Source organism: Pezoporus flaviventris, unplaced genomic scaffold (genome assembly GCF_033815535.1).
Source record: "Pezoporus flaviventris isolate CSIRO_AGI_PZ_B2104156 unplaced genomic scaffold, CSIRO_AGI_Pfla_v1 ptg000036l, whole genome shotgun sequence".
NCBI classification, from domain to species: domain Eukaryota; kingdom Metazoa; phylum Chordata; class Aves; order Psittaciformes; family Psittacidae; genus Pezoporus; species Pezoporus flaviventris.
This window is the reverse complement of record NW_026892584.1, coordinates 9,336,036-9,364,008: the sequence shown is the minus strand read 5'-3', so window position 1 is coordinate 9,364,008 and position 27,973 is coordinate 9,336,036. Positions and strand designations below refer to the sequence as shown.

Genomic DNA, 27,973 nt, shown 5'->3' with positions numbered 1-27,973 from the left:
ACAGTGGCTTTGGTTGCCTGTATCCCCTACCATTCTTATCTCTTCCCAGTTATGGTATGTGGGCCGTATCTGGGTTGTGTTCCTGCTCAAAGGCTTTCACATAGACTGTTTGCAGTGGTAGCTTCCTTTTGTGTTATGAAATAATACCTTCTTATGGTGCTTGTCTACAGGAAACCTCTAAGTGTGGTGGTTGTTCTGTTTTCAGTATTGTATACCACTAGAGCCAATTTGCAAAAGGAGTTGTAGTTTTGGGGTGCTGACAAGGGCAGCTTGTTGGGTATGAGCTATTTCTGTGGGTTTTTACATTATCTTATTCTTTTTCCCTTTTTGCAGATTAAACTGTGTTGGTATTGCGATTATGGTCATTCTCTTAGGAACACCTCCCCTTTCACAGCTATTGTGCAATCAGGGTACAAAGCTGATACAAATTCCCTTTGAAGAGGGAAAATTTGACCACCAGTGTCCTTGTCTTTCTGGTTCTTCTGTATACTTGTAGCTGGAACTGTTGGCATTATTTGAGCCATTTGCTCTTTTGTGAAACTATTTCTGTTGTGGCTTTTTTTTTAATGATAAACCATTTTTCCTGAATCATACTGGAATTGCTTTATTCACATTGTACTAACACCTGTCAGTTCACCTATTTGAAGCTGAAAAGAAGCAAAGGTAAAGGCAAGAGAAAAATTTACTGCTCTAAACTTGTCATAAGCTGCCTCCAAGTTCCACATTCATAGCTATTACTAGAGAGAGATCAAAATGTGGAATAAGTAACTTGCAAGACCACTGTTGTTTGGTTGCTGTTCTGACAGATGGGCCCAGTCACTATACAAGTTTAGTCACCTTTTTGCCTCCTGGCTTTTAATTCAGCTTTTAGACTCTCATGTGTTGTGGGTCCCAGAAGCTATGCACAGTGATTCTTCTTTATCAGGCTCTGTTATTCAGCAAAAACTATGGGCTCGAAGACTGGGTTAGGGGGTTCTTCCTTTCCATCTGGCAGATCTGGGGTAGGGGGTGTGTGTCTGTGTGCAAAAAAATGACTGATCCATTTTGAGTGTTGAATGTAACCACATCATGTGATGTAATTGTGTTTAGTGGAATGCTGATAGGATTGATTGAAATGTTGTCAGCTTGAAGCCCTTGGTAGTGTAAAGAATTGATGTGAAGCAGGCAGATGGTGAGAATTTGCACTTCAGAAATTTTGCAGTTATGCGAAGTGGATATAACATGGTCTCAGACAAGCAATTTGAATGCTTAGCAAGGTAGAAGTGCATTGCACTCGCTTTGCATAGAATAAAAAGGTGGAAGCTGAAACCAATGATTAGATAATAAACTCAGCTGTATTGCAACTGATTGCCAACACGGTGTATGTTTACTCAAAGTACCCTCTTGGTTCTGTTGGGTCTCTGGACACATGCACAAGAGAAACGGCTATGGCATTTTCAAGTAACTTCATTTAAAGCTAAGCATTACTAAGCTCAACTTTTGAAAGAAGCTGCCTAAGTGTAAATGATCTGTGCATGTACATGCATTGATTTACAGATCTCATTTAACCTTAGCAGCATTTTAAAACTGTTAAATACTTGTTTTCAGGACCTTTGAATGACTCATACTGTTTAGTAATTAGTTATTTGGGCTTAATGCTCACTAATGAATCTTACTATTTGAACATAGATAATGTGCTTTTTAAGAGCTTAGAGGCAGTTGAATGTTTCTGAAAAAACAGTACATATCTGCCTTCTTCTTTTCATGGCTACCTCGAGGTACTTTTCAAATAATGAATTTGAGGTAGGATGCAGGAGATAGATGAGCAGCTGCAAATTCTGAGTTCCAGATGTGTAGTCTTGTGGAAGGGCTTTTTCCCCTTCTTTTATACGGAGGAAGTACAATGAAATCTGCCAGGAGAGTGTATCCACTTTTTTATTTGGTAGCTACACTGATGGCATTTATTCTTTAAATTGTTGAAGTTGTGAGGAGCAATGAAACAATCCACCATAAGTCTGTGATGGAAAATTTCAGTTGGCCATATGTACTTGTTACATAGGGTTTACTTTCTTTGAGCACTAGGAATGACTTTGTGCTACTGTAAGATGAAGTTGTATATCTATTTTAAAGTATGTGCACTGGGGTACTTTCTGTTATGTGGGGGTTTAATTTTTCTGTCTTTGTAAGCATTCAGCTGACTTGAGCTAGATTTTTAAGTGCTCTGAAAATACCACAACTGACGTCTGTGTTTTAGCACTTGAGTCTAGTACATGCACAAGTGTGGTTAGGAACTGATATCCTTTAACATTTATTCTGTTTCATAAGCAAAATCAGTTTTCTTTAGATTTTTTTCCTGCACTGTTCTGTGACTTGATTTCCTTAAATGAAAGGTTAATGATTTTTAAATACAGCCTGTGAAAAACAGTCCTTATAAATACTCTTTAAATCCAAACCTTGCGATTAATTCCTACTATATAGTAGGGTTGTTTATTGGTTTCGTGTAACTTTTATGTTGGTGTTGATCTACAAATCAGTTTTTGTTTTGGCAGTATAATTTGGATACTAATTTTTTATAATTGTATGTATGGAAGCACATACTGTGAGTGCATTAATACCAGATAGTAAGATTAACCTGCCATCTTGAGAAACTTGAAGCCAAAAGCTAAAGAGGGCCAAACCAAGAACAAAATTAGAACAAACATATAATTTGTACCCTAAGGAAAATTTTGAAGGGAAGTCTGCAAGCTTTTTTGCGCACTTGTGCTAAATCCTCTTGTATGGGAGGAGCTATTTCAAGCCAAGCTTGTGGCATGGCAGTTGAAACTTGGGTGCAGCTTCCTCTGCTTTTTGCAGTTTCTGTTCTAACTTCAGTGCAAAGACTGTCTCTTGGTGTAGGTACATATGTTCTGTGTAGGTACATATGTTCTGTGTAGGTCCCAAGCTGAGATTGAGATCTGCAGGTGAAGGGGAGTTGCATTTATGTATGTTCCTTAGGATGCACTTTAGGTCTTGGGAATGTTCTGCTGGTTTTAAGATCTTTGGTTCAGGTCTGCTGTCTTCTCTGTCCAGTATGGTGAAGAACACAGTATGTAATAAGAATAAAATAATCACAGCAGTTTCCTTCTTTTGGGACAAAGGCCTGAATGATAAGAAGGTATTAGCATCTGATTCCTACAGAAGAGAAACCATGGGGGGGGATTTTCTTAGGTAACTCAGTGTCATTTAATTGAAAGAAAAATTGTACAAAATATTGTGAAGCTAAAGATCTGTTCAGGGAAAGTGTTTTGTGTCAGCTTTGCTAAGATCTTGTCATCATGAATGTATGAAATCTTATTTTTCTAGAAACTTTTATCTAAAATCTTAACTTTATGAAGTTGCCTGAATATATATATATATACACACACACATATATATGCATACAGAAACTCCTTTAGGAGTATGTTTTCCTGCTTGTCCTTTGTATTCCCAAATAGTAAGCACACTGAAAATCAGTTTGGCATTTCTCATCTTGAGTTTTGGACCTTGTAACAGTCAGTGGTCGTTCTGTTGCAGTTTGCCTGTACAATGTGCCTGTTAGTGAAACAGCCAACTAGAGCCAGGGCAGTTCATTTAAAAGTAAATGAACAGTAGAATTGCCAGAAGAAGAGGTCAGGCTATGAGGTCAATGTAAGGCTGGCAGTGTGGATTACTATAAATTCATCTGGTTTGAAGAATCATCCTGACAAGTGCCACAGTACAAAGGAGGTTGTTAAATCCTTTTGTGCTTGTCTCCTCTTGCTTGCTCACTTTGCTAGAGATTATAAAAAAACTCCACCAAACAAACCCAAACCACCCTGGGCATGCACACAGGCAGAAACCGAAAGCTGAAGTTTAGCAAACTGCTGATGTCTCTGATTTAAAAATCTAGGGTAGTTATTTAAAGTTTCGCTAATCCACCAGAGCTGTGTTGGAGCAGCATTTGTCAAAATCAGGTCGTGCCATGCCCTTGGGATTCAAATCCTTGCAGTGAACTGATCCTCTGTAGGTACAAATTTGATATGTAGGAATGTTTTCTGAGTGTCTGATTTTTAAGCTTTTCACCTCAGAGCAAAAAAATGACTCTTTCTTACCTGGCCACCTGGCTTAGAGCAGGAGAAAACTCATTATCTTTACAAGCTGTCCTGTCTCATATTTTGTGAAGCACGAATGGGAGGGTAACTGCTTCTTTCAGTCAACATTGTTTTTAATGTCAGGGCAAAGGTGGCCATGAAAAGCCAAGAGCTTTTTGTTCTTATCCTCATTGCTGGTCCCTCCTTATTTAAGGAGGAAAGTTCTCATTTCTCCCCTCTCTCACTTTGAAACCTAAACTCTTCTAATTAACAGGCAGCATGGCACATCAATATTTACATTATAACCCTGTTCATGTACATACCCAGGTAATCCTTAAACACAGATGTGCTGGCATGCGAAGTAAATATAAATGCGGTAGCTATACAGAGGTAGTTGTGGGCAGCTATTGCTTCGCTTGGTATACATCAGAAGTAAATCTCACTAGTACGATTCCTTCTTGACTAGGAATTTCAGATTTCTTTACAGGAGGGACTTGCATTACCTTCATTGTATTTACAAAGGTAGTAACATTTCTAAAATATTTCTAAATGTTTAGACTTCCAGGTTTAAATTGTTGCCTCATACAGCTGTCCTGTAGCTCTGAAATCTGATAGCATCTCACAGTCAGTCTCTTTTTATGTGAATTCTAATGAGTTAAAGGTCTGAGCTGGAACAAGAAGGCAGGAGTCAAATGGATAGCTGGGTAGCACGCTCTTATAGATGATGGATTTTTTTCAGGGCATAAATGGCATTTAGATATTTTCACCATTATGCAGCTATTTACACCTTTGTCCCCTCTCTGTTTCTCTCTGCAGTCTCCTTGATGTTAAGCATCTTGTCCTCACATAGTTCGTGGTGGAATCTTGTATGTTCCCCTTTTTCACCTCAGTTCAGTTTTTCTTAGGGTATAGAAAAATGGGGATACATCACCTTATTGCTCATTATTAATCTCTTGACTTCAAAGGGCATAAATTTTTCTTCCCATAGACAGTTCCCATAGACTGTTTCGTTACTATGTCAGTGAGAATGCTGGAAGTACAACTGCTCATTACTTGAGGTGAAGAGCCCATTGTGTCGTAGTCATTTGTAGTTACTGTTCTAATGGTTCGGATTCTGAACAAACAGGGTGATCTCCTGGAGGGCTCTGGGGACGCCATGGTTGGTTTTGTTATACTGTGTTATTCTTTGTACTTTATTTCAACACCAGGGTTGAACTTGATTGGAGGTAGAACTCAGCTGCTTCTGGAGCTGCTGAGAAAGTTAAAGCCACTTAGCAAGTCCCAGGATTGGCCATCTAAGACTTTTTTTCCCATAGTGCTTCCTGTTCCTTTGTAGGTATTGTGACTCTTAGAATTATCTGTGTCTGAGGCTTGTTATCTGTGAAATCTTTGTGCAAATGGTCTCTGAATATTTGTTCTTGGGATGCATCTTGTGCACAACAGCAAAAAAACCCATTCTTCAGACTGCCATTCCAGAGCATTTCTAGTGATGCTTCTGTGTCTGTCTTTCCACAGCATGCCCTTGAGTCTTTTGATAAGAGAAATATTTGCACTGGGAACTTAATTACCTTCACTTTCTCCTTTGTAGACAGATGCCTCTTCCTTCTTAGATGGGCTCAGATAGCAATGGGATATTGAGAGTAGCAAGATCATTTGCATTCTCCAGGTTAGGCAGATTCACAAATGTTTGCAAGATTGGGGTTATAGGTAATGCTTTTCAGAAAATAATGGGAAAAAAAAGTGTGTATCTATTGTAATTTGTAATCTCTGAATAAGACTTGCTGTAGCACTGTACTGTGTTAAATCTAATGAAAAAAGACCTAGACCTTATCTCAAAGGGGATAAATGTCTAAGCAATCTGTTTACAAAGAGTAGGAGACAGGACACAAGAAAGTAATTGTGAACAAATAAAAGCATGCACTTTTCTATCATAATAGTTCAGGGGTGTTGCTTTTGCAAAATGGTATTCAGAAAGAATTGAGTAAGCTACTCAGTTTTCTGGGAAATGTTAGAGGAAGAGATGCTCAACTGAAGAAGGAAGGAAATTCTAGGTCAGGGAGGCCTGTATGGAAGAGAGCATGTAACAGTGCAGAAGGGCATGGAGATATAAATATAGAATGTCAGTAAAAGTGTATGACTCATACTGCTGTAGTAGCATAGTGCAGAATATATTTGCAGAAGTACAGAACAAAAACCCTATGGTATACTATGATGCATTTGCAGCTAGTTTTCCGTAACTGGTTAATGTTTTATGCATCCTGCTTTTTTAGAAACATCACTAAATTGTATGCTGATTTTATTTTTTTCTTCTTTTTGTTGTGACTTTGTTTTTAGATGAAGAGTTAACTCCTCTGTTGAACCTTGAATGCAGCAGCTCTGCTTGACGGGTAGAGATGAGTTAGATTTGTTTTTAATCATGTAACTAAATTTAGTCAGCAATCTGCATTTTAAGGCATTGCTATTAAAAGTCTAAAAGTGAGATATGTATCGTAGTTTGAATTTAAAATGAGCCACAGGCACAGCTGGTGAGGCAGTCATGACTCTCTAATCATGAGTGGAGAGAAATGAGAAGGGAATTTTCTCATCTTGCAGGATGAATGCAAAATGTGATAGGTGCTCTAACACTTACCCTTGCTCCAACCTCCCTTCCCCAGCTTTGTTTCATGGTTGCATGGACTTCATGACCTCCACTCCCTGCATTTTCTGTTTTGAGCTAAGATCAACTGATACCAGCAGTATGAACACAACTTCACAAGGATTTAACTTCTTTAAATTTTAATTTTTCTTTAAGTTCATTCAGAGCTTTATAAGGTACTTTATGTTTCCAGTCTCTCCTCTAAAAGAAAAACGGCCTTTATTTCATCTAAAACCCAGACACAGAGGGATGACTTCTAAGGCATCTGGAGAGTCTTGGAATTTGCCATACTCAAAATTTATTTTTGTCCAACCTTTCAGAGCGGTGAAGCATGCTATTAAATATGTGAATAATCCCATTAACTGAATGTTGCCTATCTTGAGACATAACTTGGTGTAACTATGGAAGCAAAAAAGAAAAAGCATACCTTTTTTTTTTTAATGAATGAAAGTCAAAGCTCCGTAGATGTTTAATGCTGTCAATGGCCCTGATAAGGACAGATCTGTTGGTAAAGTGCACAATAAACTTAGCATGTCATGTGAAACTGCAAGTTATCGCTAGCCTATCATACAGAGTATTAAATTGACTTAATACAGCACTGCCTTTAGCAATATTTACTGTTGCCAAGCTCTTATTTCCCAAGGCTCTTTTTCAGCCACATCAGTTCCTTGGCTTGGTTTACCTCCCCCATCACATACAGCTCAAGCACTATGAAAACTGGTGGCCTAGGGGTGAGAACAGGTATTTGGGTCCAAAGTTTCTCTAGCTGTCTCAGTGTGAACTTTTCCCTAAGAAATTCTAAGCCTGTGCTTTGAACAGTTCTGTCTACTAAAAAGCTGTCAGTCCCATTGTCTCTTCTTGGTGAGTCTCCCACATCTTCATAGCTTTACCTGCTTATCTGAGTATTTTCCATTGCATTATCATATGAGTCATTGGATGTTTAATGTTTTGATAGCTCCAGAAGTGTGTGAAAGGAGACTGCGTGATATTCCCTTGTGCTGTATCTGTTTACATTACTGTCGTGCAACAAAGTTCCTCCTGGTTGGATGAGTTTGCTTTCTTGATGCATAATTGTCTTCTAGGTTGATTTCTTAAATTTCTTTTATTTTTTTGCAGTGGGAACAGGTCACAGTGAAAAGCCAGTTCTTGGTTCATAGATGAATCACTGATTCTACTGGTGTGAAATCCCTTAGGTGTCTTGTTGGCTTGTCTTGCCCACAACTTTGCGGTTAAATTGGACACCAGATTTGGTGACATCTGATGTAGCTCAGAATGGCAGAAAATTTTGGCTCGTTTGAAGAGTGTAGGAGTTTTAAGTGACAAAATGATAGCTATTGCAGGAGGACAGGTGATGCCCCTTGATTTGGCCTTTTGTTGCAGGTTGAAACCTGTTTGTAGGGTGCTTGGAAGCCCTTGTGAACTGCAGTATGTTGAGTAGATGGTCTCTGGGTTATTCTCTATACTGTAGAAGATTGAAAAAGGCAACTGAAATGATCTCTAGTTTTCTGTTGCTGACACCCCTGAAATGCTTCTGCTGTTTTGTCTGAATTTTCCTCTTCAGGCATGACCTTAATACTATGCATAGATTTGTATTTTAGTGATGCATTCTTAATAGCTATTATAAATGACTATGGAAAAAAATTCAGGAGCATGCCCTATTATATAAAGTTGCAGAAGTCTGTAAGGTGGTCATAGAAAGAAGATGTGTTGAGATGTGGGCAGTTCCGGTACACTGAACTCCTGTGTAAGAGGATGAAAGAGCCATTTCAGCCTTTGTCAGAGGAGATAATCCTGCTTTGTACTGAAACCATGCACAGGTGTTAAGACTATCGGTGTGGTAGTGATGCCTGGTTTCCAGCTGCTGAATTCAGACTGTCTTTAGGCAAGAAGGGTTTGGGCATGGATGACTGTTTTCCTGTAAGGTTGCCCTGCACAAAGGCTGTTTCTAAGTAGATGAGGAGATTCCTTAGAATTGTTCAAGAACTTAAGTGACTGTCCTGAAGGACAGCAGAGATCTGTAGTTGTGAGAGAAGTGTTGGCTTGCCCTGTGTGGGGCAGGGAGGAGGCAGGAGTAGACTCTAAATGCCAATTTTTATACCTGCTCCTGTGAATTTTCATGTGAAAGGAGGTATTAGGAATTTTATTTGGAACTCCTTATTTCAAATCTGAATGAGATTAAGAATTGTGTGATTATCCAGACTTCATTTGAAAAGCAATTGTTAATGCAGCCATGAATTGAGATAGCCTAGATGAACTCTTTCATCTAGTTTTTATGAAAGGATAGTGCAAAGCTTGTTTGGATTCTAAGTAAAGACTTCAAGGAGATAAAACTAGTGCACTTGTGATATTTTCTTAAAACAGGAAAATTGATATAAAGATTAATCTGAATGTAGTGAAAACAAGTAAATTTTAATATTTCTATACTGTTTTACTGAGTTTTAAAACAAAATGCTGGTTTTATTGCTAATTCTCTCCAAATACTTATGCAGCTGAGCAAGTTGATTAAGAAAGTGCTAAAAGAGAAAAATGTCGTTCTACAGCCTCAGCAGCACCATAAAGCAGCATTGTAAGAGCTACAGTGTCAGGCAGGAAGCAACTAGAAGTGTTTTATTACAATGTTACGGGATTTGCAGTACTCTGAAGGTTGTGAACTTGTACTTTTGATACCGTTCTCAACTGTCTAGCATAAGGACAGGATGATGTGAAGAAAATGCAGAGGAGCCTTTCTGATAGTGTATTGCTGCAAGTGCTTGAATATGTACATACCTTTGTCCGTATTCTGAGAGAGATGTGAGGATGTTTTTCAGACAATTTGCTGCTATATGTATATTGGTTCAGACTGCTGTGTTTCCAGTTCAAAGAGCAGGAGGAAATTAAGTCTGTATGATGATGTAGAATCTCAAATGACGTAGCATACTGCTGCATGTATAATTTACTTAAGGGGTTGTTGGGAAGTTTTCCTTAAATATCTGACCTCTGTCCTATTCTTCTAGCTCTCTGAACTCCTATACTGTATGTTGCATTTGGGTTGTACCCTGGAATGACATAGGATGAATTATTACCCCTTAATTCCGAATAGTACTGAACCCTCTGTCCTCTGTTTGAGGTAGCATTTGTGTGCTGAAAAACCCCCCAACAGCTGCAATGAAGTTATCTGGCACACTGTAGATGCTCACAGTTGAGGAGTTGAAGTGCCTTCTGGAATTGGAGCTTTCGTGCTCAGAACATGGCAAGATCAAGGTCTTAGGAAGTACTGTTAGTATCTTAAAAGAACGGGAAAAGCTTCCCAATGTTGTATGCTTCTTTCAAGCTGCCTTTTGTGCCCTTTTACTGTATAGAATCTGGTATGAAATACCTCATTTTCTGATGCCTCAGCCACTTCCATGGTTGATGTACTCTGTCCAGTTGACTCATCACTGTGTGTTTTCTTGATGTCTAATTAAAATCTGTTCTATTCTAATACCAGACCAACACTTCTGTTATATCACTCTTCATTCTTAAGTAATTCAGCCTGCAACCTCCTTACTCTGTATGACTAATGTATTTTTCCAGATATTCTTAGAACATTTAAAAATGCCATCTATATTATAAGCAGCACAGTAGCAACACCTCTCATTACAATTGCTTAACACTTTCAGTTGTAACTTGTTGCTTTCTCTTGCTTGCGATTTTGACAAGACATTAACCTTTTTGGTGGAATTTTCCATGCATTTGTATTTGCCTCAGCTTGAAATTGTACTTGAGACTGATTTTTTTTTTTTTTTTTTTTCTCTGGAAATCTAATCAGTATGTCATAGAGAAGACACTTAAAAGTCAGCTTCTGTTAGCCTCTCTCACAGAGAAGACATTTTTTTTCTTTTTAAAAGGATCCCTAGGCAGCTGTGTATGGCTGAAATACAGGAATGATTGACCATTAGCATGAACATGGGAAGGGGAATGCTCTCCAAGAAGTCTGGGGAATGAATTTCAGCCGATTAGAAGCACTGAGAAGGAGCTGGTTGCTTACCTAATCCTTGGGCATTCAGGTTGTTCCTACAACCAAAACCAAACTTATCTAGCTTTAATTTTTTAAACAGATGCTCTCCATGTTTGCCCACCAGTAACCACAGTTCCCTTACAGTGGCAAGAAGGAAAAACTGAATTACAGTTATTTCTGCTTGTAAACAGAAACAGTTTATGTTCTCCTACAGGTTCTGTTCTATTTGTTTTTTCATGTGTAAATAAGTCTGTGCCTGCCTAACCAGTGAAAGAAAACAGAATATGTGGATGGGAGGTGTTTTGTTGTCAGTGAGCATTATTGCTGGCTGGTTTAAATCCTTCATATATGCTTGAATTCTTCAGTTTCACTGAATTTACTTAAGTAATATGCACCAAGAGATGAGCATACTTCAAAGCCTTTGTAAGGCACTGGGATTACACTGTTCCCCATTCTATTAATTGCCATTTCAACTTTGTGTTACTGTTGAAATTTCAATGTAGGGCCTCAAAAATTGCTCCAGTAACAGAATTGCAGAGTGAACCTCAAGACCAGTCTCTGCAGTGTAGAAGAAAAAAGGATGAAACTCATACACCCCCTGACACACAGAAAAGTTACTATTATTAGAGGGGCTTTTTCCAGTCATTGAGAAAGATACATTAAGCACCTGATGGCAACGGTAGTCAACACAGATTAATCTTGTTGCAAATGGACTCATGAACCCTTAATTCCTAAGAGGAAATTATGTATGAAGTTTAGATTGACTTCTGAGAAGGTGGTTGGGATGCTTTGCTCTCATCTTGCAGGTGAGGAGAGGCTGTAGACCTCTGCACTTTTCTCCCACTTTTCACAAGCCCTTGGCAGAAGGGAATGGAATTGCTTCATTTGCATGGAACTTCCTCTGACAGCTTGTGATCAAGATGGTGGTCATGTCAGCTGCACCCTGGTTTCTGTTGATCACTGGCAGGGTTGGGGCAAACTCTTAGTGAGTAACTAGTCAGGTGTGTGTCAGCCTTTGTGTGTTAGATTGTGTTTGTGAGAGTCCAGACACCAGCAGTAGACAAGATCTGAGACAAGGTGGAGCAGTAGCCTTATGTCATAATGCAAATGATCATTTTTGTTATAGGAGTGGCTGGTCTTGTTCATGTCTGGGTCCAGACAGAGCATGAGATTTGGTTGGGAGAAGAATTTTTTTTTCCCCAAAAGCCAGACTTGAGAGAGGAACTCCTACTGCCCCTGGGTACATGATAGTGCTATAGACTGCATATAGGGATCTTGATCTGTATTATCAAATACATTGCTTGTCTTTCCAGAGGCCCTACAGGTTGCTGGTGGTTTTGTGTGTGGCACTTGATGCTTTTGGCTTCTAAGAGTTGAAATGCTTTAGATAAACTATGGTCTGTGGGATCAACACAGCAATGTTGGGGTAGGGCTTCAGAGCCTGTGGTGTGTTAATGTTCTAATTAGAAGTTACAGAAATTCTGTCTGGCTTTGAATTTCACAAAGTGCAGCTTCAGTTCCTGTAGTCGATACAAAATAAAGCAGCCAGGCTGTCCTTTTCCAGCTCACTGATAGGGTTCTGGATAGGTGCAGTAACCTGGTCTGATGTAAAAGCCTGAAGCTTAATCTCCATTTAAATTTGCTATGAAACTTACTGATGTAAGAGTCATCTTGGAGCGTTTTTGCAGCTGCAGATGTTTTTAACAGAGTTCTATACAAATTGCAAAGTAACTAGACTACCACCATCACACGTATGTTTTTTAAACTGCTGTTTTCTGGTATACTGGTAGTTCTCTTAATGAAACTTGCTTTAATGCTTTAACCTAACAAAATGAAGCTCCTGGGTTGAAAGACCTCACTTGTATCAAAAGTAGTCTATAACTGAACCGCTAGGAAGCTCAAAGGAAGAAAATCTTTGTGCCCTTGAGAGGAAAGGACAACTAATTTTATCACTTAATTATTTTGGGGAAAGCATTATCAGTGAACTGAGAGGATGCATCTGAAAAACTTCTACTGATGAGAGTAAAAGCTACCACTTCTAGCAGATTTCCAAGGAAAATGTATATACTTCTTGGATATTTAAATATAATAAGTTAGAAGTTTCTAGTTTATTTACAAGATACATTACCAGCTTAAATTTCACAAACCAGCTGTGCCCACCTGTGTTGCCTTCAAGACAGTTTAACAGCACCCAAAGGAAAAGGGAGGTATTCAGGTTTCCAGAGGTTTGTGTTATGGCATGTGTCGTCATCTTTGGGTGGCGTGACTGGTACCCCCGGCTCCTAACCCCTCTGTGGGATCTTTCTGTACTGACTGGCAAGGGGAGAAGTATTTGTGTTTAGGCTGACTTGCTTGAAGGTATTTTCCTCAAATTCACATAATTTGGATTATGACTTGATGACTTGAATTCAGTTCTGGAGAGGAGTTTGAGGCTTGGCTGAAATGTGTACCTAACTCGAGCTTGTTGCAGGTTTTCATCTGGGCTGGAATGTGGGTTGCTGCTTCTAGTTAAAACTGATTTGAGAATATACTGTTTATGCTGTGTATGTATAACTCTTTTAACTGGAAGTCCAGAAGGGATGGCTTTTCATTAGTTACCTGCAGAGATCTACTTTATTAAGAAAATAAAGCTGTCGGTATGATTTTATCTATTTATTTTTTAATATCGGAAACCAAAGGTAAAAAGCATTGCTTTATGGATGTTATCTGAACTGGAGAATGAATTTTTGGGTATCAGCACACTTCAGCAGTGAACCTGATATAATATATGGAGAGAAGGGTGATCCATATACTGCTCTTCTGAGGGCTGTTACTCTGCTAACAGTTGTGACAGAAGGTAACTTCTATCAGGAAAACATAAACTGTGTGTTAAATAAAGGACATGCAGTGGATATCTCTATGGCAAAGAATGGGAATAGAGAAGAACTTTCTATTATTCAGAATAAGCTCTTTTGTGTGTGCTTCTGTTAAGCTATGTCCTTTATATTACCAAAGTGTTTATATTGTGTACAGAATGTTCGATTTATGCAGCTTTACTGACATGGTTTCATTTATAGCCCTGGCCACCCTACAGATGTTCTGCTGGAAAACAAGTTAATGAAGTTTGAGTAGAAATAGACCATAATATGTCTTTACTTTCTTTTTCTTCTGTTCCTAGCAGCATGTTTTTTGCTAGGTTTTTGAAGCTTGATAGGAAGCATCAAGAAGTGTTGTTCTTGTTTTGAATTGATGTCCAGATTTTCCAGGAAACTATTGAATAAGTAATCTTGAAATGTGTTCTGTATTTAGAAACTGGTAAGGTGTTCACCTGGGGTAGAGCAGACTATGGACAACTTGGAAGGCACGCAGTGGTTCCCAGTGGGCAGGAGGCTTGCACAGCATCTGAGCAACAGTTGGAGTGGTTGTGTAACATCCCTGTTTCAGTGCCTTGCCTAAATGGAGCATCTCAGGTAAAAAATAAAATCACCATTTTTTCCCCAGTTTTTTATTTTGTTTTTTGTTGTGGTTTTTTTTTTTGTGTGCGTTAAAATAATCAAAGCAACTTCCTAATAGAACCTTTTCAGATGCAGCAGCATGAGTCCTCACTGCTTTTCCTGTAAGCTCAGTATGTTTCAGTTATTTAAAATTTCTTAAAAGGCTTTTGCATTAAGAAACTGACTTTTTCCTTGTTGGAACCAGAGTTACCGTTAGATGGGGATGCCAAGCTCTCTCAGGTACCGATGTGTGCAGGAGGCAACAGCCTAACAGATGAGGTGAGACCCTGCCCAGTTGCAGCAATACTTTTGTCTGTAGTCCTCTGTGACAGTTTAGCCTATGGCCTTTCCCTAGCTGATAAATAATGCCACATCTCAGCACCAGGCTATATAAGCATATAATGAATATTTCTCTTCTTTATAACATCCTTGAGTGGTATTTCAGGTTTTCATTTCAAATGGCTAACTTAGAATCGTAGAATAGTTAGGGTTGGAAAGGACCTTAAGATCATATAGTTCCAACCCCCCTGCCATGGGCAGGGACACCTCACACTAAACCATATCACCCAAGGCCTCGTCCAGCCTGGTCTTGAACACTGCCAGGGATGGAGCATTCACAACCTCCCTGGGCAGCCCATTTCAGTGCCTCACCACCCTAACAGGAAAGAATTTCCTCCTTATATCCAGTCTAAACTTCCCCTGTTTAAGTTTTAACCCATTACCCTTTGTCCTATCACTGCAGTCCCTAATGAAGAGTCCCTCCCCAGCATCCCTCTAGGCCCCCTTCAGATACTGGAAGGCTGCTATGAGGTCTCCATGCAGCCTTCTTCTCTTCTCCAGGCTGAACAGCCCCAACTTTCTCAGCCTAACTTGATACAAAATGATTTATCTTCAAGCATAAAGATGGTCAGAAAGAAAGCGACTCAAATTGTTTGCTCCAGTCTGACACAACATGCAACCTGTACTGACTGCGAGCCATTTTCTTGGTATTTTGTTGATTGAGAAGCATCATATTTCAAGTGACCTGTTGGCAGGCAATGCACAGGTCCCATCTGGGCAGATAACCAGTCAGAAGGTATGCATTTCCCTGTGGGGTAGCTAGCAATCAGCTTCAGCAAGCCAGTCAGCAGGCTTTAGCTGCACCTCTTCTTTGTGGTAGTCTTCCATGGTGAGGGTTTGGATAGAAGAGTCAGCCTCTGCCCTTTCCCATCATCAGTGGGATGTGTGCACTCACAGATGTGAAGTAGAGCTTCAGAGTGCAGGATGCTGCACTAATGAATAATTTGTTTAGTCAGTGGTGACTCCACTTGAGTCTCACACAGCTTTCTTACTTTGAGATGTCTATCCCTGCTTTTGTCATTAGGTATCTTTAGCGAACAACACCATTGTTGAATCTCTTTCATGGTGGTTTTCATCTGTGCTTTGGGCAGTGCTTGAAGTATGTGTTTTTGTTGTTTCTCATACAATACAAAGCCAAGGCAGTTGTAGCTTTTGCACAGAGGAACTTACACTTGGCCGGCCGAGTGATCTGTGAAGGTTAAGGGATACATTCAGATATAGTCAACCAGTCTCACCTTCATTCTGCTGCCCTCAGCGATATTCCTCTTTATAAGCTTATGAGAGACCTGGTTTGAGTGATTAGCTATGGCAGTGTTCTGGAGCACACATCATTCTTTACAGGGCTAACAGCATGAAGATGATTTAAGAAGAGTGTGATCAAGAGCTAGCATCATTTGTACCCTAAGAGGAGCTGTGTTGATGGGAAAAGCAAAAATCAGATGATAAGAGCCTAAATTGCTTCACTTCCAAATTACAAACTTAATGCCAGAGCTAAAATTTATACTTAAAAATGCATTAAATTGCAGCATGTAGGCTGTGTGGAGTGTGAGCTATTTCTTGTTTACATACAAGCTATCCTTTTGTACATTTGTTGTCATACGGAGATGAGCTTTGATTTGAGAGCTGAATTAAAAGGAATACAGGAATTCCATGTTTACCTTGGATTAACAATTCCAATTTGTATGTTTAATGCAGAATGCCATTCTAACAGTTCAGGATTACAACTAACAATTTTTATCCATGGCCTATTTTTATAAATGACTTTTAAATGATTCAACTGAACTTTTGGCAAAGTTGTGGTCTGCTGATTACCTCTGCCCTTCAGTTAATATTGCTAGAACCAAAATGGAGAAACTAATCTAAGGATTAGAGGACACTATAAAAGGCACACTAGTTTACCTCAAGGACAGTGCAGTAGATTTAACCTCCTGTGCTGCTCCTTGTCTCCATGCTGATGGCTTACCTGCTTCTCCTCCACAGACCACAGATTCTCCTTTCTCTGTGCTGAAGTAGATATTATGTCTGTGCTGAAAATGATATCTGTGTCTGTCTACCACTCCAAAACCTGATTTTTGTGAGTGGCTGTGAGTGACCTATTCCATTGTGAGTTTGACTTAATCTGAAAAACTCATTTGGAAACTCTGACCTTGAGAAATATGAGCACTCTTTTTCTTTCAGCTGAAACGATAGAAAAGCCTTGTATCTAGTTTTAGAGAATTATTTACTCATTTGTGTCCTGGCAGCTTTAAACAGTGTGTGGACATCAGGTTCCTAGAGTCTCACGTGTTTAAACTTTGTGAATTATGCAGCTGCAGGTCTATTTATTATTTTCTTCTCAGTGCATTGGTGCATAACCACCATGGAATAGGGTAAGGCACTGAAAAGAAACTTCAGGCTGTAGCAGAAGTCAGTTGTGCAAGACATTCTGCGTGCAGTGCTCTTGTGTTGTGGGTTGTCCTTGATTGGACCTCTTCAGAACATCTGACTCATCTGCTGCCTGATGTGCATTCATATCCACTGCTCTTCAGATGAAAGGACAATTACAAATACAAATGTCCTGAAATATGATGAGCCTCTGTATTTAGCAAATGCTACAAAGACCTGGTTTAATGTTTCCTCGTCAAAATGCTTTTCCACTCCATTTTATATTTTTGGTTTTAATAGCTATTGTTTTACTGTTTGTGGTACATTTAGCATGTCATTCACGTTGCAGCGAACATTTGTTGCAGGAATACACAAGTAAGAGGTCACTGTGCAGTGCTGAATATTTATTGCTAAACTGGATGCAAGGAAAGTCTACAGTTGCAGCGCTGCTTGCATGGAGTTGTGTTTTCATCCTATCCTTTCTTAAAGCAAGCTGTGCTAAAGTACAGTTTTCTGAAAAAGGATCTTTGAAATTTCAGTTGAGAAATGAAAAAAAAAATATCTTTCACATGGTCACCTTTGGGCTTAATTCCTTCCTCAGTTTTACCATCTCCCAGCTGAAATCTTGATGGTGAATGTAGGGACCACTTGTTTCATGGAATGAAAGTAACCGATGGCCTTGTGGCAACCTGTACCTGCGATGTTTATCGTAATCCTACTGTGGTCCCCAGTTCCAGTGTGTACGTTTGTCCCTGTGTGTATATTCATCCTGTACAATACAGATTGGTTTGGATCCTCCTTATGGTTCCTTTTTTCAGGGAATGCTATCATATAAATAACACATTTGTCGTTGCCCTTTGCAGTCACAGTTTGCGGTGGTAGTTGCAGCAATGTCATTTCAAGTTTTTAAGCAATAGCTTTGTTTTTAGCATATTCTTGTGTTTTTCCCCTTTTTTCCCCATTCATGTTGCAAAATACTTACAAGACAAATCTAAGATATCTGCTATGATGATAATTGATTGTTATATGGCTGATAAGTAAAGGTATAAGCATCATTATTACCTTAACATACAGACACAATTATATTGAAAACAAAACCTTTTGGTTTACAAAAAATGACAAGTGTTTTGTATTCTTTTGACTTCTCAGGGAAAACCATTAGACCTTTTTGTAAGTAAAGTGTAGTGGAGGCTTTAAAGGATATTAAAAGAAATAACCTGATAGTATTACATGTACATTATCTCTGTGCTCTGTGCGTGGCTTTTGTATACTCAGTTGTCTGACTGGGTACTGTAAGTATCTGTGGCTATGTTCTTTATTTTAAATTGTCAAAACAAGAGTTTAATGTTTTTGTGGGGGTGAAACAACAAATTGAACTTTTCTAAGCAAGAGTTTACTGCTCGGAGTTTGAGAATATATGTGTAGTAATTGATCCAGTAAGCTGCTTGAGAGAAACCAGTTTTGGTGTTAGGGAAGGAGGTAAATGCACAAAAGTCTCTCTAGCTTTCTGAGCTCAGTACCTTTTAGATAATCCAAGGATACAGTTCACTAGAAATGGTGGTGTGAAAAACTAAGTTTCAGTGAACTCCTCCTTGTTCTCTGATTTGCCAGCTTGCCTCAGAACCCCTAACTGTGCCACAGAAACAGATGTGGGCCCTGGGAAGACTCATAGTAAAAGGTGATTCTTACTTTGCCATCCTTAATGAAAACAAGCAGGGAATGGGAGTGGAAATAGAGAAATGATATGACTTCAGGTGCAACACCAAGTCAGCTGCAAAGTTGAGAAGAGAACCTGGGTGCTACATATTTAAATCCAGCCCTTTACTCATTAAACTTTCTCTCTTGTGATATCACTAGAAGGGAAAGTTAGTTGAAATCTGTGTGTTCTAGACAGGTCAGGTTATTATTTGTGTTATGTTTCAGTTAGTGTGCTGCTTTCCCTGGTTGGTTGTTTAATGCTGTTAGATCTGTCTAGTGATCCTTCACAAGGAGAGGCTTCCATAGAAGTAAAGGTAAAGGTCAAATCATCTTTTATTTTGGGTTTCTGAGCTCCATTAAGTAATGGATCTCCATTTGTGAGATTAATTAAGTGAATTAATCTCTTTCTTAAGTTGGAGTTTCTCACTTCATAAACAAGTAGTGCAGTGTTGGTTTTCTGATTTTTTTTTTAATTTTTTTTTTTTGTCATGAATTCGAATCTTTTACAAGTTGGTTTTGATCTGTGTCTTTGAGAAATGGCAACATTGAAGTTTCCTTGATTGGTGTATGTTGGTTTTGTTATGTTTTTTAGAGATGCAATGATAAAAATGGTAAAGTAATTTCTGAGTTAGGAATACCGGTGTGTTAGGCAACATAAGTTACTCTGGAAATATTAGTCTGCTCCATGAAAACTGTAAACCCAGTTGCAATTTTATCTCACTAGGTGAGAGGATGGGAAGCTTTGCTTTCCTCCTCTTCTTGTGGTTATAAGCAGAGCCTAGATTGCCAACTTTAGGCTTGTAATTTTTGGCAAACAAAAAGGAGATGATATTGGTTCTTAGCACTATGCTTCCCATCACCCATACCAATTTCTCTGCAGCTGGCATTGCAGAAAGGGAGATGGGAAATCAAATTCATGCAAACTGAATGGCAAAAGAGAACTCCTCTGCTGCCTTTGCATGCCAGAGAGCATATGCTGTGTGAGTATAAACTAGAGGTTTTCCAGTTAATCACTTTTGCAAATGAAGGTTGGTTTAAAAGGACCAAAATTGTTCTGCAGGGGTTGTACTGTAGCACTGAAGTGTCAGCCAGGGCTCAGGCTGCTTTGTTATCTGTATGAGAGACCATGAAGGGTTGATTTGCCTAGAGTTTGGGATGAAGTCAGGAGTTGGAGACCCACCCAGCATGTGATGACTGAGGTGTTATAAATGTGAGTGTGGGTGAAGCCTTAATCATCTTAATTTATAAATTAATTTTCCATTCGATTGCATGTTGCAGTTAGAATTCCAAATTAATACCTCGCTTGCAGATCTCTGAAAGTACGAGGGAAATGGAAAGAGACTAAAACTGCTGGCAGCAGTAGCTTTGGCTTGCACAGGCATGCTTCAGCTGTCAGTAGCGCAGCTCTAACAATAAGACCACATTGGCAGCTGTATTTAATGAACCTATTAGTAGCAAAATGTCTAATCTGAGTTATCTTGTTTGTAACTCTGTGATCTACATATGCTCATAATATATTCCTTAAATTAGAAGTACTGACTGCGTCCCATTCTTCTGTACGGATTGTTCTAACAGGGCACTGTGACTGCAACTTACTCTTGAGCTCACTGGAATATTAACAAAACAAAAGGGTGGGGGAGAGAGGGGAACTAGTCAAGGAGAAATAAATAATTTACCCTCATAGGAATTTGATAGAACACTCTCCTTGTTTACTTTTTTTTTTGATTGGTAGAAGTGACTTCATTAATTCTTCATTGAACAGTGTTACTTCTGAGAAGTTATTCTTTAATAAGTAGTATGCATTATGTAGCTGGAAAATATGCTGGGCTACTAGGTAGTGTACTACAGATGAGTGAGGTGGGAGACATCTTAGTGGTTCCAGCTCAACCTTTTTATTGAATTGTTCCATTTAGAAACTTACTTGTCAAAGTGGGGCCATAAACCTACTAAGGCACTGCAGTTCTGGCCAGTATAAACACTGCTTCTCCCCCCTTTCAGTGTAAGGATTTTTGATTCTGTTTGAACTTGGGTTATGCTTGTACTTCTGGGCTGATGATGGTGTTTGTTTTCAGCTTTTCAGATGTTTCCAGCTTTCACTTATCAAGGAGTCATTTAAGCTGTGAGTCTTGCCAGTCTTTCAGCCTTTGTGCTTATGTTGTAACTTTTTTACTGTTTAATAAAAGGTTCAGTAAAGAGAGAAACTTGTGTTTCTCCTGTGATGCTTCCAGTTGTTGCTATGCCATGGCACAAAGCAAGTTTCAAAGACTGGTTTACTGGGTAGTCTGCTAAATGACAGGTTGTCTTGCTAAATGACCTGCTTGTCCTCCTACCTGCTGACTCCTCTCCTTTGCCTGTGGGCTGCCTCATCTCCAATCTAATCTGAAGCTGTCGAAGGCAGAAGGTACCTCTGAGCCCTGTGTGTTTTTTATGTGGTCTGATATAGCCTGTGCCTTTGTCCCAGCCCAAGCATTCAACCGACACAGCTTGCTTGTGAAAAGAAAGGAGAAGAAAAAGTAAAAATAATGCACCTAATCCTGTGAAGACAAAAATGCTAAATTGTCTCCTGTTTTTAAAACCTGCTCAAGAGTTTATTCTTAGTCTCCTGGCAGTTGATTGCTGAGGGCTCTGTAAACTCAGTGGATATCACATGTAATCAGATACCAGCAAAAATTGCTTAAGATCTATGCTCTTGTTGATGTTTTCTTCTTCCCACTCTTCCTTCTTTTCCCAGATGTAGTGCTAGTGCCAGTGCTACCCTTCACTGGTAAGGAGTGCTTTGAGAGCTAGTGAAGAGTTCTTACGATTTGTTTTTCCAGAACATTGTTTGACATAGTGTTTGTGTTCTTATGTGATAAATTAAACATTAAAAATAGCCAGTTTTCTGACTGGTAATTGCTTTGGTGGAAATCCCTTCTGTCCAGCTTTTTTAAGTTGCCAAAGTTTATCTGCAGCCTCCACTGTTAGTTGATTTCAGACTTTGAAAGTGTAAACTCTTTCTTGAAAATCTGAGATTTGGGCTTATTTCTATAGAAAGTAAAAAAAAACCCAAAACCAAACCAAAATAAAAACAAAGGCAGCCAGGCTCTGCTGTACCTCGCAGGAGATTACTGGGGGGAAGGGATGAAAGCCATCTAACAGGGATCAGATTTCAGCCACTTTATCCCCACAGGGATGATATGGTATCTAACATTTGATTAAGGGCTATGACAGGATACATCGCTATGTATATAACTGTGCAATACCTTTATTGCTTTTGTATATGCCAAGATATAGTACTTTGTGTTCGTGAGCACAGGATGTGATTTTTTTTTTTTTTTAATTGAATTATATTTCCTTCTCATGTCTTCTCTGTTTGGAGCCCTCTGTTGATTTCTCGTGGGTTTGTGGTGATTTTCTTGCCTTATTTTTGTTTTTTCTTAATGCCTGGATGGAGGAAACCCCTTTTTCTTCAGTGGTTTTGGGAAAGGGTTTAGGACTTAAGTGAACAAAAGTAAATACCAGAAATAGCAATTGTGAATTGATTATTTTTTTTTTTTTTCTGACTTGATCTGCTCCATTTTTAGGATTTAACCACTGCAAAGAAAGGTGAAGGTATCATGATTTTCCTAATAATGCATTATTCACTGTGGTAATGCAGTTAAAGTGCTAAAAGGAGCACCCACTTTTAGACCAAATAGCTGTGTATTTTTTACACATTTAGATAATAATTGTCTTACAATTATAAAAAAAAAAACCCTTTGTGTCTTTTGAGAACACAGTTACAAGAATTTTCCAGGATTTTGTGAGGAAATAAGAAGAGGAAGTGAGATATGAAGCATTAATGGTTTTCAATTACTGTGTGGATGTTTCGAATACTTGGTTTAGATGTATATATTCCTTACCATGAATACTGTATAGGGAGATGGCTCTTTTTCAGTGCATGTCTGAGGTCTTTTGAGTTTGCTCAGTAGATTGGTTCATTGAGGCTGCTGCAATACCATGTGAGCAGAAGTGTTTCACTTGGCTGCATACAAGCCTGCTGAGACCAAGCAATGTTTGTGGCATTATGTGAGTCTGTAAGTCCTGCCATTACCCTTCTTCTGGGGCAAAATAATAGTTAGGGCTCACCTGTTTGTACCTGGGCTGGAAAGTTCAACACACAAGACTAGTGAGCAATGTTCTGTAGTTGCTTTCATGCTATCACTACACCTTGAAAACTCGGGGGATGAGAAATACAAGTGAAATGAATGAGTTTGATGGAGAACAGAGGTTATCATCTTGAGTCTTCATTTTCTGTGGTTGTCAGATGTATTTATATATATACACATATAAGACAAAGCTCTGCAAAATCAGCATATTAGAAATCTGGTCCAATTTGCAGTTCAGCATACAGCCATAGTTAGTGAAAGTGCTTTGGGCCTGCATAAAGGTAGAAGTGGTAGAAATGTTTCTGAATTGAAGTCTGGAAAGCATTACAGTAACTTCCTGTGTTGGCTGCTGGCAGCTTGGTCAAATACACAGGTTTCTTGCACTGTATCATTAGTTGCTCTGGTATCATCTTGCTTAAAACAATACATGATATGTAAAGGATTCTGCTCTGGGTTTGGGAGGCAAATCTCTTTTTCAGCATCTTAAAGAAGTTGGTGAAAGGCAATCTTTTCATCTGAAGTGGTCTCTCTTGAGTACCGGTAGGAAGAACTGATTATGGTCCAAAGCCTTTATTTGATCCTACCCTTCGTTTCATGTTCTTGAGTGCATTGTTGGCAAAGGAGAATATGTATTAGAGGAGTTCCTATTTCGATACTTACGTGGGTATTTGAGAGCATAAGTCCTAGCAGTGATCTTATCTTGAGCTAGTAGGTGTCAGTTTGTCCTTTGGAAATTTAAATTTGTTTTGTTTGAGAGGATTACTTTGAAACTGCATTCCAGTTTCTTAAGAACACAGATTGATTTTTTTTTTTTTTTCTTCACAATGAGTCTAATGTTTTCATTGGGAATATGAATGTCATGGGCTGGGATGGGAGACAATGTTGACAGTCTTGTGGAAACAAATCCACAGTCTTCTCTTTTGCTATTTTGTGGGACTTGTGGTTTTATTCTTAATTCTATTTTAATACAAACTATTATTTCAGATTTATTATAGCATGTAGAAGTAGAAGTAATCTTAAATGAAAAAAGGGACATTTGTGATCACTTAAAGTTTCACTGCATATCTCTAAGACTTCTTCCTCTTTGATACTGCTGATTCTAATCAGTATTTGTATCTGGGATCTCCATTACACAGAATTGAGGCTAAGAGAAATGTAGACTTGCAGAAATACGTTTACATGGTCAGATACCTTTTCATGAAGGGTATTTTTTGTTGTTGTTCAGTTTAGATGTTAGACTGAAATCTAAACAAAACATAAGGTCAAGATTTGCAGCTTCAGAAAATGAGCGCATACTTAGAATAGAGTAATAGAAAGCTTTCTTTTGGTTCAGCAGTTTGTAGTCTTACAGGATTAGTAAGTCCTGTAGTTTTACAGGATTAACCGCTGATGTCTCTGATTTTTCTTGCCACAGCAAGTCTGAAACACAGGCTGCTTGGAGGGGTATGAAAGCAAAATGGTTGTGTCTTCTTACTTAAAAAGATTAAGATGGTATTTGTGAATTATGGTGATGCTGTTTAATAATCTTAAGACACAATTGTTTTAACTTGGCTGAGAAGCTGATCGGAAATATGAAATAGGTTAGGACTTGAATTTAATATCTTTCATGTTTGAGAGATAATGTGTCCTACCCCCACCTCGTCCCTCAAAAAACGTAGACAGTATCATGTTTTCTGCATGGTACATGGAGACATCTTCTACGTCTTGCACCCAAATAAGTAAAGAGTGTGCTAAGACTGGCACTATTCAGGGTCTCCAAGGATGACTGCTTTTGCGTGCAGATGACTCTGCAGTCAGATTGGCAGAAAGCCAGTGAGAAAAGAGCATTTATTCACTTTTGAGTTTGTGCTCAGCATGGCATGCCAGAGAGAATTCTAATAAAGTCATTTTATCTGAGGGCTTCAAATTTAGTAATGCTAAGTCCGTGAGGGACTACTGATGTACCACTGCTGAAATTAAATATATGTTCCAGGTTGCTCTTTCAACCTTTTTTTGCCTGTACTCTTCTTCCTCTTACACTTTGCTTCCTGACAGCTTTGTTTAGATACCTGTGTTACTACAGAGGTTTCATATTATGCTGCCTATTATCTTTTGGCAACAGGTTACATGTTTTAGAAACATCTCTTCCCATTCAGTGAGACTGCGTGTGCTTTCTCTTTGAGCCCTCGGATTGAACGGAAAGCAAAATCTTTTTCCTTTGTTATTAGGGTGTTAAGCAGTCAGTTTTAATAGTTTGAAAAATCAGAAGCAAATCTTCTTATTCATGTTAGATAAATGTGATTCATTGTGATGCATTTATATGCATTTATTGAAAATAAATATACCAAATAAAAATCATGCTTGGATACCATCTACCTTTCTTCTTTTCTTTTGTATTAAATACTGTATGTTGGCAGATGATCAGGGAGAACATGAATCAAAACCATGCAAATACGTGGAATGGTGATGCTATATTAGTTACAGTTGAGCTAACAAAAATCTATGGATTCTAGATTTGCTTTTCAATGAGGCTATTTTAATGTCATTCACTCAGTAATTTTTAATTAAATTCACGGTAAGACAGATGTCAGTAGTAGTGAAAATACAGCCGTCTTGCTTGTGGTATTACTTGTAATTTAGATATATCTGGATATAATTGAAGAGGAATATTTTGGTCTTAGAGAACTGGTATTAGAAAACCCGTAGTTATTAGGTTTGTCTCAGTTGCACCTCTCAACAGTTCAGGTAACTTGCTTTCACTTCAATTTATTTAACAAAGATCTTTCATGAAGACTGTAATCTTTACACATGCCTTGCTTCAAGCTTCCTCTTGAGATATTTTGCTTCTGTGTCTTTTCCCCCATTTCTTTCTCTTGTTCTCTTGCCCAAGAGAGTTGTTCTTGTGTAGACCTACTGGGAGCCATCTGGTGTGGCTGCTGGGAAGCCAGCACTGCACACCTAAACCCTGTCACGCTGCTCACATTTATCATAGTGCTAGACCTACGCCTGTGAGAGATGATTTGCAGAGACAGCTTTGTTATCTTTTCTTTGTTTCTTTTCTAAACTGTGTGTTTGGTCATAAACTTTTGGATACTTCAGTGCATTATTTCTCATATTTCTCTCACTTTCTCTGTACTTTGGGGAAAATGAGTGTTTAAGTAGCTGTAAGCAGTCGTCATTGGAATTTAAAAATTCTGAAAGGTCTACAGTCTGTTTGGATTTTCTTGGGGATGGCACTGAGGCTTGCAAGTCTCTATCTTGAGGATGCTTTATAGACTACTATACTTCCCTCTGCTTTTGGAGAGAAGAAACTTCTGTACTGAAGAAACCTGATGGTATGGCTTTTTCCTTTTTTTTTTTTTTTTTTCCTTCCAGCTAAGGGCAGTACCTCAAGGTGAGATGCAGTAGTACTTTACTTCCCCTGTGTCAAACAAATCAGTGTCAAACTTTTCAGCTGAGTTTAACCTGACCTACCTCATCTGTAAATAATATTTTCCTTCTTCTGGCAATGTAGCAGCACATTTCTTCCACTGTCTCCAGGCAGATTCTGCTACCAGAATTGCTGAAATGAATAAAAGACTTAGTGGTCAATAGTTTCATTCTGCATCCCTTTCTCAAAGGATAACCTGCTACATGTGGAAAAATCCCCAACTGTTCCTCTCCTGTCTTTCTGTCTTTGTAAGGCACTTCAAGCCTGATGTTACTGGATGGAGAAGAAGAATTGATGACCAGCACATTGCCAGTCATTGCAAGGGCAAACTGTACGATCCAAGGAGAGCAGAAGGAATGCACCAGTGGTTTTAGATGACTACACAAAACTGTTCTATTAGCCGAGTGAGCAGTAAGCCCAACTGCATCTTCCCATCTAGAAGTTGCAAGGAACCCATTGTTTGCATTGCTTCTCTTTTCTCATTGCCACACTAAAATGGGAAAGCATTCTGCACCTGTCTTCTCCCCTGAGTCATGTCCAGCGGGTATTGTTTTCAAATCATCTTTGCAGGTGAGCTGTCTGGGAACAGCAGCATAGTTCAAAGCATATCTTAAGAAAACCTCTGTAAGGAGTATGAGGGATAAACCCCAGATGGTTAAATAGAAGCAAGCAGCAATGCTTAGGTCTCTGATGAGCAGAGTAGAATTGAAGTGATAAGAAAAAAATCCAGCAAGCATTCCTATGTGTAGTGTAAGTCTTCACAGTAAACCTGTATGGAATCCTTTGATGTTTGTTTGCAGGCAGCATAGCTCTATTGTACTCTTGACTGGAGACCTGAAATGCAGCAGGAATTTCTGGGTCAAGTCCAGTGTTGATACAGAGAGGTGCACTTAAGTCAGTGAAGCTCTACAATATCCAGTGGAGTTGTCCACTATCTTCTAAAGCCATGCTGGTTGCTCAGTTTCTGGTGGCTGTCATAAACTAATAATATAGAAGGTATAGTTCTGAGACTCATTTAAGGCAGTGATGATAATCATCATCTATGAGAGGCTGAGTATGTGTGTTAAGGCAAGCTTTCCTTGAAAGCCTTGTGATAATTGTGGTGGGTTTTCTTTTAATATATCTGGGGATTTTATTTAAAAAAAATCTTGAATACCTGAAACTTCAGGTTTTAATCCTAAAGTGAAATAGCAAGATTGCCGCCCTATGTTGTCTCTCTCTCCGTCTCTCTCTAAAATCTCTTCTTGTTTTTAAACTATCTTCACAATGCTCTTGCAGCTTCAGCTGAGTTTCTAAAATGTTTTTAGATAACAACAGTCTTACTGTCATTTGACAAAGCATACAGTTTTATGTTCAGCTATGCAGAGTATGCTTGGTAAAGCCTATTGATTTGAGAAGTAAGGTAAAGCTGAAGATGATGCAGTGTAGCAGATTTTAGTTCAGTGCAAATGTTCCTAAAGAATTTAACATTTACGTATAAGCAAGAATAAGCATGCTGCTTTTGTCTCTTAGAGACAAGTGTATGAATTGGCCAATAATGTGGTCAGTGAAATAGTGAGAGAAGCAAATATCTGTTGTCAAGTCTTTTTATGTAACTGAAGAGCACAAAAACTGAAGACAGTTTTAAAGTGTGTTGCTGTGTGTGTCTGGCTGCAGCTTACACTTCATGGGGTATGGTCTAGGTTATTAGTGGCTGCTCAGGCTGATATGATTTTTTTTTTTTTCTTTTGTATTGGATTTGAGAAATCTTCTGGAATTGGGCCAGAGGGTTATGACTAGAAGTGAATTTGTGTCTAAATTACTCTTTCACTGATCTGTAAGCTGCTGGAATATGTGTTATCACAGTGACTGAAAAATTACTTAATCATTTCAGAGAGCTTTATTT

General features: G+C 38.8%; 1 protein-coding gene across 6 annotated transcripts in view; it reads left to right on the top strand.

The window, feature by feature from the left end:
* Positions 1 to 27,973, top strand: part of SERGEF (secretion regulating guanine nucleotide exchange factor) — a 162,402-nt gene that overhangs the window by 20,708 nt on the left and 113,721 nt on the right. For all 6 annotated transcript variants that reach the window (XR_009745053.1, XM_061463017.1, XM_061463019.1 and 3 more), the window contains one exon: positions 13,967 to 14,127. Coding sequence is in view for 5 of the 6 variants with exons in the window: in XM_061463017.1 (XP_061319001.1) it covers positions 13,967 to 14,127 (161 nt within the window). In the remaining variant the exon portion in view is untranslated. The remainder of the gene's footprint in view (positions 1 to 13,966; positions 14,128 to 27,973) is intronic.